At 44.0% G+C, this 18210-nt stretch overlaps 2 protein-coding genes across 3 annotated transcripts; one reads left to right on the top strand and one right to left on the bottom strand.

Annotated features, from left to right (window-relative positions):
- Positions 1-1740: 1740 nt before the first annotated feature.
- trmt11 (tRNA methyltransferase 11 homolog) lies at positions 1741-14825 on the bottom strand. Of its 2 annotated transcripts, XM_036539366.1 has the most exons (14): positions 14748-14825; positions 14088-14153; positions 13908-13981; positions 13264-13345; positions 13081-13173; positions 12537-12671; positions 11686-11842; positions 10641-10721; positions 10071-10235; positions 9826-9898; positions 9255-9389; positions 5104-5224; positions 3692-3736; positions 1741-2004 (listed from the first exon to the last, which is right to left on the bottom strand). In XM_036539366.1, exons 1-14 carry the CDS (start codon positions 14823-14825, stop codon positions 1861-1863), a joined length of 1449 nt encoding a protein of 482 aa, XP_036395259.1. In that variant the 3' UTR covers positions 1741-1860. The 2 variants fall into 2 exon arrangements, with proteins under 2 accessions (XP_036395259.1, XP_036395260.1); XM_036539367.1 differs by lacking the exon at positions 3692-3736.
- A 529-nt stretch (positions 14826-15354) lies between these two features.
- si:dkey-29b11.3 (actin-binding Rho-activating protein-like) lies at positions 15355-16777 on the top strand. The gene is made up of 2 exons (XM_036537886.1): positions 15355-15480; positions 16003-16777. Exon 2 carries the CDS (start codon positions 16126-16128, stop codon positions 16594-16596), a length of 471 nt encoding a protein of 156 aa, XP_036393779.1. The 5' UTR covers positions 15355-15480; positions 16003-16125; the 3' UTR covers positions 16597-16777.
- Positions 16778-18210: the final 1433 nt, after the last annotated feature.

Here is an 18210-nt window from a genome sequence, read left to right as displayed (position 1 = left end):
TTTAACAGCTCAAAGACAGCTCCTTAAAGTTAGTCATACTGGCTGGGACTGTTTAAACCTATTTAGAATATAATGTGGATACAGCAGTGAGGTGGTAGGGAGCAGGGCTTGTATCTAAAAGATTGCTGGTTCAGTTCCCCACAAGGGCAAGGTATGTAACCTAGAATTACCTCAGTAAATATCCAGCTGTATGAATGATTAAAATTGTATCCTACTGTATGTAAGTTGCTCTGGATAAAATGTCTGCTAAATGGCAATAATGTAACTTGGCTGTATTACAAGGCCTCTTTTGCTTGTTCTTTAAATTACATCATTTCTATGGATAAAACAACTACTCATCCTTCACCTTGGATATAGAGTTTGGTTCGCCACACCCCACAAAAATGTTTGCAAGGATGCAGTTGTGTCCTATATACATAGCAGCTCTGTTAGGATTGTGTGCATTATCTATGAGTGTTGGTGTGCTGACTGGGGGGCTAACCCAGGTTTATGGTCCCAGCCCATAATTCAGTCGGGACCTGAGGAGTCCTTGGTTGAAGACTGCTGTTTCTCCCCCATCCATCTGTTCCGGGACTCATCGGCAAGATGGGGGCTCCCCTCATCAACACCTCACTGCCCAAAACTTACTCGCAGTCATAACTTTTCACGACACCCTGCACCCCCATCCCAGGAACGAGAACATAGTGTTTCAATTAAAAAAAAAGAAAAAAAGAACAATAAAAAGGCATGAAATTAGCAGTGTCCATGTTCAGTGCAAAATAACAACACGATATTCATTTAAATGTCAACACCTGCCTTCCATCCGTCAATGACACTGCACTGTGCGTGAGCAAATGGGAACCAAAACACAACCTTATGTGTGTGTGTTGGGGGGCTAAGCATTCCTAACTTGTTATAGTCCATCTGGAAAATCCTCTGGGATATGCAACCCTCCATTACTCTTACTATACTATTACCATAATCAATCATAACAGTTGCAGCAATCTCACTCTTTTATTAACAGACACAAGATGTACACTTTCTTTGAAACATATTCTCTGAGCGCACAGTTTTCTGATAGCGATTTCTGATCAGTCAGGCTTACTGATGGATAGCTTACTGATTGAGAGATGATTGAGTGCACTTTCCACTGTTTCACTGCATGGTCACACAGTGCACAGCTGGGAGTTCCTCACTGGGGGCATGCTGAAGGAGATGCTCAAACGCAGGAGTGTAGGATCAAGCACACATACACATGCCCCCCCTCCTTCACCAGGAGTTTGCAGGGACTGTTTGCTTGATAAACTCTCAGCTGGGCTCTTGCTCACTTCTTTTCAAGCCATTTCCTCCTCTCAGGAACGAATGTAAACAGCCATTTCGCTTCCACACACAGATTAGCTCCTGAATAACAGCATGGGGGGGTCAGTTCTACACCTCAAAAAATCAGGCACATATGTGTATGTATACAGTGTGCACTCATACACATGTGGTTGCATGTATATAAATAAAAACATGCATCTCTGGAGAGAGGGCAGGGAGAGGAGACATGCACTTGTGTCTGCAGTAGTGCAACATGAAATTATACCCCAAAGAAATGGTTGTGCAGGCCTGAGCAATCTCACTCCACACCCTTCAGAGAGTCCTAAGAGATTCATTCAGGCACACGATTTATTTATCAATGCTCACAAACAGAAGGACAAGTTGATTTAAAATATATACATACATACATACATCTGTATAAATTAAAAAATGTTCCCTCATAATGCAGCAGTAAAAAAAAACACCTTAAAATGGGGTGCAGAAGTGTAATACAGCGATCTCCCGGAGTTTCCTTCTGCCTCCCCCAGACTTCCAGCTGGCCGTCAGATGACCAGCGAGCGGTCAGTCATCCTCCTTCATTTGCGTCTTGGCCTCGTCTCTCCCGTTCCTCTTGGTGATGCCGCTGAAGTACTTTTCTCTAAAGGCGTTGTGTCCCTGGTAGGGGCAGTAGCGGGAGTCATGGAGCAGCGCCAGGTCATCAGAGTCCTGCAGGAGAGAACATGCACAGCACTGGTAAACCACCCAACTAACTAACCTACCAACAAGCACAGAGGCAGCTTTCAGACTTGACATGGGCTCACTCATATTTATGTATATGACTGCATTACAGGCCTATGGTTTTTATGAACTTTTCTCAAATGCTGAGACATAGGGACAGCTGTGTCTCTCCCTCTGCTGCAGTTTTGATGGCAGCAGTTTCAAGCAGTGGTCAGGGCAGCAGTGTGGTGCAGTGGTCAGAGCAGCGGTGTGGAACAACGGTCTTAGCAGCAATGTGGAGCAGTGATCAGAGCTTCAGCGTGGAGCAGTGGTCAGAGCAGCAGCGTTGAGCAGTGGTCAGAGGAGCAGTGTGAAGCAGTGGTCTGAGCAGCTGTGTAGAGCAGTGGTCTGAGCAGCTGTGTAGAGCAGTGGTCAGATAACTGAACTTGTGACCAGAAGCTGACGTCATTTAACCCAATCAGAAGACAACAAATAAGAAAATCCTGTTTTGACTGGAAAGGGTGCATGAAAAAGATCTCGTAACAGATTTTTTAACAGGTATTGGAAAAAGTATGCTGTTGAATAAATTGGTCTTGTATACCTTCTGTTTACGAGCTAACAGCTTTATGTAATAAATGTTGTGGAGTGTTTAATTCTTCATATTTTTCCTCTTTGAATCTGATGCCAGACCGTTAAGCGGTGCCTGGGAGTAGCAGGTCTGCCTGCCTGTGCCTGGCTGGGTGGGTTGGGCGGGTTCGGGGAATAACGATGTGAAGAAGAGGAGGAGAGCTGGAAGCACTACAGTACCCCTTCACTCAGCCTGTGACATGTCACCATCACCTCCACCTCCTCTCACCTCTTCAGCCACACAACACTGAGCTGTTCTCCATCACAGATCCATAAGGAATTTGAACACACTGAGAACAATTCTGTCCCAACACACACCAAATCTGTCTGCCTAACCCAGAATTGCTTCTGCTGAGACAGCAAACTAAGCCAGGGCTTGACAGCAAGGAAAATTCTTTTTGCACTGGCCCACCGGGCTGGTACATTTTAAAACTGAGGTGAAGTACTGGCCCGGTGGCACGTCCACACCAAGGGACACAAACACTAACTTTCCTTTTTCAACCAGGTCGTGGAGCTTTAAGTAAGAAAATCATCTCTAAAATGACTAGCCAGCAACTCTTGTAAAGTTTCTACCAAGTCTACATGGATCACTCAAAATTGTTACCTGCAATTATAACCAGAAAGACGTGAGGAATCATAGGAAGAAAGAGAAGGAAGGCAAAAACAAAAAGCAGTATCTTTTTTGAAGACATGGGAGGCTGCCAAATGATATTTAGAACCTGCCTCACCACACCCCATGAGTTACCAAAGTGTTCTGCTCTGCACAGTACATCTCAAAGGAGGCCACTGTCTGCACCAGGAAAAAATGATGACCAGGAGACCCAAGGAGGGGAGAGAGGGGATGACGGGGAGAGAGGAGAGAGGAAGGGGGACGGAGACAGAGGAGAGGTGACAGGAGAGAGAGGGAAGAGGGGATGGAGGGTTGGGAAGAGGAGTGTACAGAATGAGGTGAGGGAAGCCAAGACCAAATTAAGCCCCCACACAGCCAGCTTTTCTCTGTACCTGTTCCTATGGTAAATGGTATTTTTATTTATTTATTAGCCAGATGCTCATAATAGATGCATAATACCTTCAAACCCTTCCAGAGATTTCTGTGACTCTCTTCTGCACCATACTGTAATATATTAAAATTCTGTTAACATCCACCTGTGTGTTACTTACACCTTCATATTGTACATAAACGTTTGTATCAACTCACAGCTGTGCCATTATAATGTCACCATGAAACACACAAAAATGCTCACAGTGGACCTGCCTAGTAAAACAGATGTTGGAAAATCCCAACAAAACACCAATTAAACATGTGCATCACAACACAGCAGGACACTGGATCACCACACTACACAGTTCATCCGCACTGGCCATCTGCCCTGTAGCAAACAGGAAATTGGACCCCTTGCTGCAACAGTCATAGATGACATTAAAGATTAAAACTGGAACGGAATACAGATTTACGACTGAAACTGCTGGGTGCACAAGGATAGACACATAAAGGAAATGAGGTGCATGTTTTTGGCCGTGTCCAACAGGTCTCCAGATTTAAAAACAAGTTTGTATTTTATATAGCAATGTAAAAGCCTAAATCCCAATCCACTGCAGGCATACCCCAAATTATGAATCCAATTCTGCAGGGAAGCCTCACTGCTAATATCTACGTATTCAGAACTCCAGCACAAATGCATCTGATACACACACAGGCCTGTCAGCAGGCTCTCACACAGACTCAAAATGTTGTGCTGTTGAATGGAAAAATAAATGTGCAGATGATGGAAGTATTAAATCTATATATAGCGTATGTGTTCCAGGTTTGGAAAGCGGAGCAGGAGACAGATGCCAGTCGAAACAGATAAAAAGTGGCCCGCACTTGTGTGTGTGTGTGTGTGTGTGTGTGTGTGATTCATGCGGCCCGTTATGGGAACAATTTGGGGTTTTGAAGTGAAGTGGTTGTCAGATTCAAAGATGGATTATTTTCCATACAAAGTGTGATTAAGTCATTAAAGTGTAATATAAAAAAGTGAGTCAGCCACAGCCAGATGGTGAGGCTTTAGCAGGCCTTCAGCACAGACCCTATCAGTGTGCCCAGTGACCTCTTCCTGCACATTCACACAACCGTGCACACATACTGTATATACCACTCGATATATAAACATGACATTAAAGACTAACAGTTGGAATATATGGATAGCAGCCAGTTATAGAGTATATCATGCATACTCTGACACAAAACCCACAAGCTCCACCTCTCTCTCTCTTTCTCTCTCTCTCACTCACACACACACACACACACACACACACACACACACACACACACACACACACACACACACACATCACTATTACAGATAGTTATCTTGATCTTTCTCACTCAGACACGCACACTCCCTCTCTCTATCTCACGCACTCACTCACACACTCTCTCTCTCTCTCTCTCTCCCTCTCTCTCTCTCTCTATCACACACACACACAAAAACACTCTTGTACCTCCAGCTCTTTGGTCTTCTCCATGGTGATGAGGCGGCGTGAGGTGTGGCTGGAGAGGGTCTGCTCACAGTTGCTGATGAGTGTCAGACAGGGATGCAGGGGAATCATCTCCTCCCGATATCTGCAGGAAAAACCACACCCTGATTCAGGGACATACCCACCACATTCTGATACAGGGGTATACCCACCACATCCTGATTCAGGGGTACAACCACCGCATCCTGATTCAGGGATATAAATACCACAGCCTGAGTCAGGGATATACCCACCACATCATATTTCAGTGCTATACCCACCAAACCATTATTCATGGATATACTACATAATACAGAGAACAAATCCAGACTCAGGAGTGTACCCACTCAGGTGTATATTGACCACTTTCTGAGTGGATAATTGCTTCCACAAATGCAAAAAATATGATCAGAAGCAAACAATCTTTCTTAACCTTTAAGGAAATAAATGTAAGCAGCTGGGAGTGGCCTTGTACCACAAGTCCATGTTCCTAAAATGTCTCTGGGAGAGAATAAGTAGCTTTAGAGAGGAACATCACTCTTTTCTGTCCATGCAGATCAGGCCGAAATTATTTTTATCATTATTTGTTTGTCATATTCCTACTGTTATTATTATAAAATTATACAGAGAGTGAAGCTGATCCTGCTCTGTGTAGCCAGCTAAGGTAACTGAACTTTGATGCAAGTGGGGGAACCTGTGCGCCTTCTCAGCCCGTGATATACGTGTGTGTGCATTACTGTCAGCAGCACTGTTTCTGACTGCCACACAGAGTCCGCTTCCCTATGTTTGTCTGACATCACCATGGACACAGACTGTCTGCTTCCAATACACCGTGCTACTTGTCAGCACTGTAACCAACATTGGCTGCTGAAGTGCCCCCCCCCCAACCCCTGCACCCGTGACCCCAAATTGCTTCTCGTTAAGAAAACACTGAATGCACCACACAGGCCCTTAATAAGAAGGCCAGATATTTCACTTTGATTATGATACATTCGATTACATTTGTGTGCTATACATGTGTGATGCACACAGATTTGGTCAGGAGCTAGTAAAGGATGGTGTGGGCAAGGGTCTCATGGAAGGGATGGGAGCAAAGTAAGCCAGACAGTGACATGGGCCTTACGGACAACAAAGAGCCAAGTGGACGAGGTAGAGAGCAGGGCCTTGTGGACAAGGTAGAGAGCAGGGCCTTGTGAATTAGGTAAAGAGCAGGGCATTCTGGAAGAGTTAGAGAACAGGGCCTTGTGGACGAGGTAAAGAGCAGGGTCTTCTGGACGAGGTAGAGACTGGGGTCTAGTGGACAAGGTAGGCAGCAGAGTCTGTTGGATTATCAAAGAACAATAGCCTGATGGACAAAGCAGAGTGGGAGCTCAGGGATCTTGCATGACCTCAAGCACATCTGCTCAGAGCATGAAGAGTCTGAGCTCTGCGACGGTGCAGCAGCAGAGCTTAAAATGAAGAGTCCACAGCTGCACGGACTCCCTTTTATCTGCCCTGCGTGTCCAAACACCATCACCCTCTGTTTGTTTTATTCTCGGGGAAGTAAGGTTCGCTCCAAACGTCTGGCTAATGGCTTCTGCCTCCGAGATAATTTGGTTCATTTTGCACGAGCGGCAGAGGAAATGAAACCACAGCGGCTGGAAAAGTCTAAACGTGTTAAACGACAACAGATCTGCAGAAAGTGGAACAGGGGCTTAACGAGCTTGGAAGGCCGCAGAGTTCGTTAAGAGTCGCACCGCCGCGAGGCGGCGGGACCCTCGCGGCGATGGGAAGTGCCTCGGTCTGACCCGGGTCCCGGTGAGCTCATTCCTGCCTGAGCGTCCCAGACGCAGGTTTTGCTGATGGCTGCTGGAGTCACGGTGACACCACAGCGCCCGCTTCCTGCAGCGCCGGCCCCTCTGCAACCCCCCCACTCCACCACCGCCACAGCACCACTGTTTATAAACAGCTCGTTGCTACACAGTCGCAAGACTGCGCTCCGTTCAGCCAATGTCCCTGCATTCTCAAACACTGGCACCCCCTGGTGGCACGTACTCCAAAGTAGGGGTGCACCTCCTGCGGGCACTTTGTGTCTGTCCATGTTAGATTGATGCTGCCCTCCACTTGTTGACCCAGGATCAGTTTTTCCAGACAATAAAAATCATATATACAGCAGATAGTCTCCTGAGTATATGCATATGTTTTATCCACTGGAACCATTCACTAAACGAGCAAAAGCTTTGCACTGTTCCAGCATAGTGACTCTGCACTTCCTATCTCCATCTTTCTAATTGTTCCCTCTTACTGTCTTTCCGCCCTTCCCATTTTCACCCTCCTCCTGACTTGCCTGTTCTCATCCCTCTTCCTTCTCTTGTCCCCTTTTCTCTATCCCTCTCTCTACCCGCCCCTTCCCCCGCTCTCTCTCTCTCAGGTTCTCACGGACCGGGGTGGTCGCTGCAGGAATTCAGACCCCCCGTGGTGCTCTCGTCCTGCTTCAGTCAGAGTCTGACACAGTCTGTCAAGGCCGCGCCTTATCTCCCCCGGACCCCTCCGAAGGATCTGTCAGGACCGCGATCCTGTCTCCCCCACGGCCCGGTCTGGCAAATCTGCCATCTGTCATCAGAGTTGCACACAAAAACAGGTCGGCCCGAAACCCGATGCCTGCCTGCGAGACGGAGGTGAAGCCGGTGTCCCCCTGAAAACCGCATCGGCCCATCAGTGACAGCAGATGACCCCTGCTCGCTCCTGAGAGGGTCTGGCTGCTTGGTGGCAGTTTATTGACTCTCGTGTCATTCATTCTGACCATTTCCCAGGGCCCACAAGCGTCAAGTTCGGAATTGCTGACATGCTCCCACAAGCCAACAGCACGCGCATACGTGCACCGGTGTGCTTCCATGACCTTCCATGAAAAACTCAAATGAAGTCACTCCTCGCGCAGTCTGAGTCATATTGCTCCAAGGCTGAGTGATTTTCTGTGGAAAATCTAAAGTTTCAGCTCCTAATAGTGGGAAAACCCTATCTGTGATCACCGTGTGTCACAGAGGGTAACTGCTGCACAGACTGAACTATAATTACACTTAAAGGGCTGACATCTCCCCCCTGTGCTGTCACCTCCTCTGCCCTGTAATCGACAGCGAGAAAGCCCATCCGGATGAAGCAGACGGCGGTTTGGAGCAGCCGTAAAACTAACCAGAGGACACCTGCGCAACGACTCCTGCTCTGTTGATACCTGTAAAAACACAGGTGTGCATGCTCCCTCTGGTGATGTCACAAGGGCGCTGCTGGGAAAAGCCATGAGGGGGAACTACACGTTCATGCAACAGCAGTAAGGCTGCCACCTTGTGGCCCTTAGTGGAATGACAGTGCACAAGAGCAGGATTACTTCACCAGGTAAACTTGCAGTCAAACAAAAAAAAATATATCCCTCAAATATTGATTAAAAACATCTGAAATGAATCGTATATACCCTACATACATAGCATACGGTTCATAGCATAAGGTTCACCTTCAACACAATGCAGATCCAACATTCAACTCTCCATACACCAACATTCAAAGAACAGTAATGTTAGGGAAACATTAAGCAATATGCGTTCTGTGTGTCATATAAGGTGTGGCATAAGGTATAGTAAATATCCACCAAAAAATAATAAAGCCATGCAAAAGCGGCATGTCTGATTTATGGGTTGCATACAAAAATACTGCAACCCATAAATACTGATTTATGGGTTGCATACAAACAGCTCTTCAATCACAAGTATTTCTCTCAGTTATTGTACAGATAATCCACACCCTTTAGTGACACTGTGAAAGTCTATGCACCCAAGACAGAATTCATGAGACACAGCTGAAGAGAATACTATTTTATCTGTTGAGCCTTACTATTCACAGCTAACCCAAACTTAACATTTTTTTTTAATTCATTGTGAAGCAGATCTCCGTTTTGGTGGGATATCTTACAACTGTAATTAAGTATGATGATGTGTATTTAAGAGGTAAACCAGTACACAACAATGGGTACAGTTTAGCCACCATAGAGTGCAACTAGTATATTCACTGTGCTATTCATTATGCCTTATTCACCGCTGTATAGCCTACACAGTGTAACTAGCATATTCAGTATGCTTCGTTCAGTAGTAAACCAACAGCAGACTCACTCAGGCCTGTAGACTGGCAGCCAGTACACCAGCCTCCCGCCCATCACCAAGTAACGCGCCGCAAACTTTAACAAGTCACTGAAGATGTCACTCAGGTGGTACGCCATGGAAACGGGGACATGACTCTCTCCACAGCTGGAACGTGGTGAAAAAAAAACATGAAAGAGATGTCATCAGTCAAACAATCAGGGCACGTTTCAGATCAAAGTGAACAGTATGGGTGAATTTGTATGCAGAGATTATGATAAGATGTAAATTCAAAAAAATGAAACAATTCCTTCAGGTACGTTTGGCACATTTTTTTCTCAATTCTGCTACATCATTCATATAGAATGAAGTGCATTCAAGGTGCAGGCAAATTTTGAACCCAAAGAATGCCAGTGAATCGCTTCAGATTTTATCCCATAATCTCTGAGAGTTGGAGCAGGTCTGAGTAAGGTCATCCTGGATTAGTGGTTTGTGGTGCACTAATCCTGCATCCTAGTAGAATCTGATGGGAGTATGTCTGCTGTGTTTGTGTGTGTATGTGCATGTATGGGTGGGTGGGGTGGCCTAGGGAGATGACACTTACAAGTCTTCTGGAGGCTTGATGATCTCCTTCTGAGATCCCGTTCTCCTCGTTGACTCCCGGATACCATAAGGAGCTACATATCACACAGAACATATCAACCAATCAATGAACAATTCCACCCTGAGCATTTCCTGCAGCTAGTAAAAAAGTAGCATTCGTGATAAAAAGAAGTGAACTCATCTTTTATTTCATCCTTTAGGTTAAAAAAGAATAAAGAAAACCATAATGGCTGAGTGTGAACATACGATCTGTGACAATGGCGTCGAAGAGCTTCCCCTCCCTCCATATGGTTTTGGAGGCATCAGACACCAGAACGTCCATGTAGAACTGCTCCAGTCCATACTGACGGAGGTTTGCTCGGATGTTCTCGTCCGGTCCTCTCCACTTCTGGTTCTTCCTGCTGGATTTTCCTGAGAGGAGACCATTCTGGTTATAATCCCCAATCCACCAGCTGTTCCACTCAAATACTTTTAGGTATCTTCATGTATATTTGTTATTTCGCAAAAACACACCACATGCAGAGAATTTTTAATTAGGAATTGCACTGGGATCAAATCCACCGCAATCATGTGGGTTCTGAAATCCTACAGGAATCATTGCAGACAACACCTCTTTCATCCACGTTCCCTGAGGTTTGCACACGAAAGTACATAACTGTATTGACTTACAGGTATGCTAAACAGCAGTGATTAAAACATAGGTTTTTTTCCCTGACAAAAACACAGCTGCATGGGAGACCAATGCAAACAATGCATTTAAGCACACCCAAAACTTCAGCCGCACATTCATTTCAGACTTTCAACCCGCCTCCTTACCAATCCCATGGATTGTGTTGTAATCGATGTCTGTCCCACACACGTACGCCCCAAAATGTGAGCAAGCCACCAGGAGGCTACCTGAGCAAGAGACACCACCAGTGAGAGACATCGTGGACTGGCAACATTGTTGCCAGGTTACAGACACTGTTTTTACTGCATTGCTGTGGCTGCCACCTTAGACCCTGCAGCCATGGCATCTTCACTGTTGTCAGGTTACAGAAACTGTAGCCATGCTGCTGGCTCCATGTACAGCTGACTGCACTCACACTCACACTCACACTCACACTCACACTCACACTCACACTCACACTCACACACACACACACACACACACGTACTGAGCTGGTTCAAAAGGATTCTTTCACACCAAGTCTGGTGGTAAAGCACATCTGGGCGACAGATCTCACGCTTCATAACTGCAGACTTTCAGGCTGTTACTTTTGATGCAAAATTTTCGTGACATATTCAGCGAGGACCTGGCAAACAAACGGCAGGACAGAACACTGAAAACATCAATGCCTGCCAAGGAAGACAGCTGCATATAAAACACACTAATGGTTGCAGTGTTACTCACTATGATTGACTATGTAAGAAATGAACAAAGAAAATAAAGTCATCCCAGGAATAAAGGGGAAACGAGCAAGATGAACAGAGCTGTTCTATGTTACAGTAAAGCTTAGAACATTCAAAGCTCCCAACTAGGGCTCACAATAAGACATAACAGGTTTTTTGCTCATCTTCATTTTACTACCTTGAGTAGCTGTCAGGAAATTTTTGTGCAGAGAAACATTTTACAAGTACAGCCTGCTTTTTTATCAAAATGGTTGTCTTTCTACTCCACAACCCAACCATTGTTGAAAGTTTGCTATGTGACCGCAAGTGAACCAGATGCACCTGTTAACTCTTTGGATTTTGAATGGCTCTCATAAGCCTTGTCCTTTCATAGTTATAGTATGGTCTCAGTAAGCAGAATTTCTGCCAAGTCCATCTCCTCCTAAAGGATCCTATGAACCCATTTCTGTCACGTGAATTCGCCTTTTACCTGTCCCGACAAAGGGGTCGAAGACCAGGTCATGATCTTTGACCCGTGCGTGGTTGGCCATGATGAAAGACAGGCCTGCATCCATGCTGGTGTTGCCAATGAAGTGCCTCTTCTTCACACTGTGGGAGCGGATCAAATCCCGCTGGCCGTCCGCGATCTGGGATCAGGGGGAAAATGAAGGCTGAAACAAACACTTTGTCCACACCCAACTACACCTCTGAACACCAGGCCTCTAACCTTATTGGGCTCAACCTCAGCAGACCTGTTCTGCCTGTGCAATCTATCCACACAGCTCTGTCTCAGCCTGGCCACTGTCATTATCCTTATTACCTATTCCAGGGACACTGAAGATCCTCTTTCCAGCTAGGATTCTGGGATGCAGTGAACCTCACTGGAAGATAAAACCATGCTGGTCCAGGCAGGTATGGAACCTTTCTGAAACTGGGCTGTAACTCTGGTGATCCAGAACCAGAAGGTTCCATGTTTTAAATCCATTTGCACTTTTGATTATCATACTAAATCAATTAACAAATTTTATTTTCAAAGTGCTTTTTCAAGCCTGCCCTTTTCTCCAGGGGAATTCAAGATAACAGCATCCACAGAAAACAGATGCTGGCCTGACCGAGGAGCAGCACCCATGTGCCCTGCCCACCCAGCAGATATTCTCACAGCTAAAGTAGTTTCTACAAAGAAAACAACCCTGCTTTGTTACTCAGCAGCACCTGAGCAAACCTCTAAAATGTATTGCAATGACACTGAAACATTTAATTATGACTATAAACACTGGTTATACTGACACTCCAATTATAAACAAACAGAACCAATTAGTTACAGGGAGACTTAGCACTTACCCATCTCCCAAAATACACGTGGAAGGGTTCATCCGGAATGTTATTGGGATCAGTGCCATAGTCTTCCAGTAAACAAAAGATGTAATCCGGATTCTTCAAATTCACCTTGCCCTGGAAGGGTAAGAACTCCAGGGCCTGGGGAAGCAGTATTCAGTTGTTAAACAAGATTTTATAATACTGCTGGTATCAACCACACAAGCAAACCGCAAATGCAGCCAAAGAAAAAACTGTGAAATAACACAAGCAAGCATGGCAAGAGTTCCTGTTTCAGCTTTGCCATAACAGGATGCATATGCACATATGCATACATATACACATTTTCTTTCTAATGTGTATGCACCAACACCCTTCCACTCTGTTTCAAACATACATTCACAGTCACTCTCTTACACATACTCTACTCTTTTCTCTAATACAGTGCTGCGCTGCCAGCTGTCAACTGCAGGATATGTACGATACAGCACCCACGGGAATGCTTTAGCCTGACAGATAGCTCTTTTATTGATGGGTCTAGAGGCAGAGATACTCTCGGTATCGCACTTACGTCAATCTTCTTGATTCTGTCTTTGAACTCCAGGGTCTTGTTAAAAGTGTAGACATTTATTTTGTACGTTGAGTCTTGCTGCAAAAAGGGAGCCTGTGGATGATTCGAAAAAGAGGTCAGATACAGTATAAGTAGTAATGATGTAGGCTTTATTTAAAGTGCTGGTTGATTTCTCTCACACACCATGTCCTCTGGAGGATATCTAAGGAGGGACGTCTGCAGTTCAGAGTGTGTCCTTCCATGCCCCCACAGTTCAAACACTGACCTGAAGATGAACAGAAGATCAGTATTCATGCATGTCTGTAGCCATTTTAGCTACACTCACAAATTTCAACCAATTTCCCATGCTGTGTTCAGGAATAAAATGTGTAATTTTCATTCGGAGAAAACCAAAATGTTAAGACACTGTTTGTGTGCTTAGCAGACGTATTCATACGATTGCACTTTACAGTACAAAGGACTTCACTTATACACCCCTGTAATCCATTCGTGATCTTTGGTACAAGACAGCTAAAGTCAGCAAGAGCCAGGGTCACAAGACCAATGTGTCATTTGAGGGCTCATGTATCAATACTTTCGTAGTATTAAAGCTATGCGTTCGTACGGTGCTGCGATTTTTCGTACGTTCGAAAGTGATTAGAGTTATGAATCATGCGCGCGCATATTTTCCCGTACAATACTGTGCGTACAAATGATAAATAAGGCGCCCAGGGTTTGAAACTGGGGGAAACCTTATTAATTCACTGCTCAGATGGCAACATCATACTTTTCCCCCAGCAACGCTAAAGAAAACATCCTTACACCTTCCAAAACAACTTAACACTTACTTGGCACACACCGTCCTGATCATGATGCTTCGTACGTCCTCCTCCGATAGGCTGTCGAGAAGCCAGAACGGAGACTGGTGTGACGAGCAAAAGGACAAAATAGAAGTTTGTAAAGTATTTATATTTACATGACAGGGCTCTGTAAACACCTGACTTTGCATAGGAGAAGTGCGGATTTACCTTTTCCTTAAAGTCTTCCGCAGGACGGAAAGGCTGACCCCTGAGCGAGAGCAGCGCTTTGATCTCCTGTGAGACAAAATGCAAATACTGGAATGACACTAGCTTGACAGCAAGCAGCCTGTTCCTGTGTGTAAGCCGGGTTAAGGCACTCGTTTTTGTAGGGTGATTTTTGTATATGATTACTTTATCTGCGTTAGATGAGAAGACCTGAGTCCCTGCGAACATTCTAATAAAGTGCTCTTCATTGTTAATTTGTATATCATGCAAGCAGGTAATGTAAAGCTAGAAGACAAGGTAAATGATGTCATCTATTCCGATGCCTCATAAACTCGATTACAGATAACGGAAAATTGTTATCACGGTGTTGAGAAGAATGCATGGAGGGATTTGCATATAAATATCCTGGCTGACAGTTTTACAGTTGCTATTGCTTAAACTATAGCTAACTATCCATTGCTAAATGGATAGTTAGCTAATGTTATACTTAACTAATTACCTAACTAACGCAAAGTTATAGGTTATGTTATAACCAACGTTATGTGTGCGCTCGTGAGGGAAGATCTCTTAATTCAAATGAAAATTCAATAAAACATCTATGAATAGCGTAGCTACAGTTCACATTTGAGAGAGGACAAATTGAAAAGGCTTCTTCGTACATACCGGTAGTCTAAATTCAACATTATCTTGAGCTAGGTGTAGTAAATACCGCCTGCACGCTCTTGTACAGTGTAGCGCCATGTTTCGTGTGTCATGAAAACTGTTTCCCACAAGAAACGGCATCCTTGTTAAGTTGGGTTCCTACATAGACAAGCGATTGTGTAATAAACTCGTTTTGCTATGTGATGATGTGTAAGCACACACTGGGTAATGTATTGCGTTCATTAAATGCTTGAATGTATCGTATTCAAGTTGCATCTTAAATATCTAACTGACCAGGAAATTAGATCAATAAAACGTGTGTTGGGTTAGCTATGCCTCTGTAGTAAGATTTCTTGTCACGCACTACTTAATTGAGCCTATAGCTCTAACGTGATTACTAGGTAATCATGACTGCGCCCATAAATAGCTTCAGAAATATTTGACGCTACGGGAGACGGCAGTATCCACTAAACTCATCTCATCTGTAAACCTCTTTGCTAAAGAGAAGTGCTCGCTGCGCAGGTGGCCGCCCATAATGATTGGATCACTGTCAACTATTTTTGCAGCGCCTCGAAGTTTGGATTGGACATTTCCCGTGTCGATCAGTTTTATGCCGGAGGGCGGAAAGTATTTGCAGAATCACCTCTGCTGCGATGTAAAGAGTCGCGTAGAAATTGCTGTAACAATGTATTGTTGCCATCAGAGGCGAATCGCCTGCAGATGAAGACGGATACAGAAATTCGGAATAAAGGAGGTAGGTAAAATGTTGTTAGTTTGGGAGCTAACAGTTAGCTACTACGTTCTGACAGAAAGCAATCTCGGACACGGTATGGACGAACAAACACGTTGTCACTGTTACGCCGCAAAATAATCGCTTTGGTTTTAAACTGATGGTATAATTCGTCAGTTTAAAACTAAAATGACAGCTACTTTTCTACCTGGGAATAACAAACCGCGTTCGATTAGTTATGATCAAATGTGTATTTCTGTCTAAATTAGCCAAATTAGCTACATAGATCCTATTCCGGACTGTCTGCTTCTGTCTAATATTTTTGCCCTGTTCACGAATGCCCACCTTTATAAACCTTTACTTGAGGGCGTAAAAATGCGACAGCTTCTTCAAGGTGAAATTTAGCTGAATAAAGGGGTGCAAGCGATAACAGCATCACTCAGCAGAAATAGGCTTTTGAGTCAAAAGAAAATGCAAGCACTATATATAACAGGTGGCTTATATTGTGCATTAACAATATTTATTTTTACTTATACACACTTTCAGTTCTGCGAATACAGATTTTTAAGAAACCACAGAAGATGAAACTTCAGGGCGACAAATAGCAGTCAACTGATCTCCTGAACACCCCACTGAGCTAGTCGCTTTCCTCGAGCAGTAAGGATTGCCATGGAGACCGAGGATGCACGTGCTCAGGGTAATGTTAGCACGGAGCCTTGTGTCATCTCCGTGAAAGGGTTAAAGGAGAACTGGCAGAAATGGTCCAATGATCACCGAGAGTACCAGAAACACAATCCCTTCAGCAACGATACGCCTGTGACCGTGCACATCCAAAGGGGACAGGGGGGCTACGGGAGGCCCCCAGAGGGCTCCAGAACAGACCAGAGAGGGAAGGAGGCGCAATCGCACATCGGAAGGGAGGTGCAGGAACTGTGCCAGGTGATCAGAGACATCGGGGAGAGCCGGGAGGACGGGCGGTACGTCGTGGAGTTCGGAAGGCTGTTTGACCGATACGTCACGATCTCGAACAAAGTGGTCGGGGTCCTGTTGCGAGCGCGGAAGCAAGGGCTTGTCCACTTCGAGGGGGAGATGCTGTGGCAGGGGCGTGACGACCACGTCCTTATCACGTTAATTAAGTAATCGCAAGGAGAGTGATTACTTAATCACAAGGAGCTACAAGTAACAGTGGCGTGTGATAATACGTTAGTATCACATGTAACTCTGGCACGTGGCCGGCCGCTTGGACCATTTTTTAAACCAAAGGGATGTTACAGCGCAGACCCCGGTTTAGATAAATCTTATTAGTCAAAAAGGATTTTGTGTCCCGTCAAGTAATCTGTGCAATCAGCTATTCGCTTAGCAATGGATGGTTCCTAAAATAGAAATGATGAGAGAATAGCTCCACAATATGCATATTTTGCTGTAAACTAATGTGGAACCACCTCTCGGCGTTAAGGCAAGAATACGCCCTATTCAGTTGCTTGATGTTCTGTTCCAAGTGTTCTGCATAGGTATGCAACACCATCTAAGTACTGTTTACCTTAACTGCAGACGACAGAAGAGTTAAAGCAATAGCCAGGGGCACAGAAAGGTCTGGAGTAATGCTGCTACCAGGAGCTAAATTCAAGAAACAAGCGTTTGCATTAATAACTACACACTCACCAGAAGAGAAACAATGTTATTTAACTTAATATATTTTAAAAATAATATATTTTCTCATATTTAACATACTGTGCTTTTGTACCCCAATATGGCAGCTTTCCACGTATGTACAATAATAATGAAAACAATAAAATATAAATAAAAATGCTCTTAATTTTGTTCAGGTGTGAACCTGTTTTTTTTGTGTGAACCTGTTTGAATCAATTAATTTTTTTTTTTGAGAACTATAAACACACTAAAATGAATTTGAATATTTTATAATGTACACACCTGTTTTCAACTCCTGTCAGGTGTGCATATTTTCATTTTTCACATATTTAACATACTTACCATTGCTTACAGTGTTACTTATGACTGTTCAGTCGCTCTCCCCATTGGGAAACATGAGTGAAAATTCTTGAAGTATTTAAAATGGCTCTGGTAGATATCAAAGATAGGATGAAAACCACAGACAGAAGAAGAAGAAGAAGAAGCCAGAAGAAGACACAACCAAACAATTAAGTAAAATTTACTTCAGCAGCAGGTAATCATCTTCCTTTATATACATAAATGAAATAAATTTAAACCATATTCACACATTAAATAAGTGGCAGTCTTACACATTTGCATTTACTGTAATTCATTTTTCATCATTACCATTCATGCAATTATGGTCTTTACTATCTTTAGTGCCAGAGTCTTTACAATGCTAGCTGCAGTCCATGGTGTGTCAATCTAGAAACCTTTTCAGTGATGCATGAGGTCAAGATCTGTTATCTTTGAGGTATCATTATGACTTTTTTTCTTCATGTGTGAGAGTCATTATAAAGTTCTGCACTCTGTTCTGTTTATTTTGGTAATGATATTTTACCACATATAGTGCAAAGAACCTTGAATAGCTTCACACACACACTCACCTGGATATACAGGTGTAATTTTAAAAAGATCAAGATAATCAGAAACACAAAATTATTACAGTACATTTCCTTCCATGTTAGTGAAATGAATACTAGATTTATGAAACCTCTTTGTAAAACTGGAAAAAAAGAAATTAAAACATAATGCAGTGACATTGCTCAACAATTGATTAGCAGATGATAGCTTACTGTGAGA

Source organism: Megalops cyprinoides, chromosome 10 (genome assembly GCF_013368585.1).
Source record: "Megalops cyprinoides isolate fMegCyp1 chromosome 10, fMegCyp1.pri, whole genome shotgun sequence".
Classification (NCBI taxonomy): domain Eukaryota; kingdom Metazoa; phylum Chordata; class Actinopteri; order Elopiformes; family Megalopidae; genus Megalops; species Megalops cyprinoides.
The sequence above is the reverse complement of the archived record's forward strand: the minus strand, read 5'-3'. Positions and strand labels throughout refer to the sequence as shown.

Coding starts and splice junctions, on each gene's coding strand:
- trmt11 (XM_036539366.1), bottom strand. CDS start 14,825: ATGGCGCTACACTGTACAAGAGCGTGCAGGCGGTATTTACTACACCTA. Junction 12,672..13,080: donor ACAGAATCAAGAAGATTGAC/GTAAGTGCGATA, acceptor CTGCTTCCCCAG/GCCCTGGAGTTCTTACCCTT. Junction 10,236..10,640: donor CAACACAATCCATGGGATTG/GTAAGGAGGCGG, acceptor GTCTCCTCTCAG/GAAAATCCAGCAGGAAGAAC.
- si:dkey-29b11.3 (XM_036537886.1), top strand. CDS start 16,126: ATGGAGACCGAGGATGCACGTGCTCAGGGTAATGTTAGCACGGAGCCT.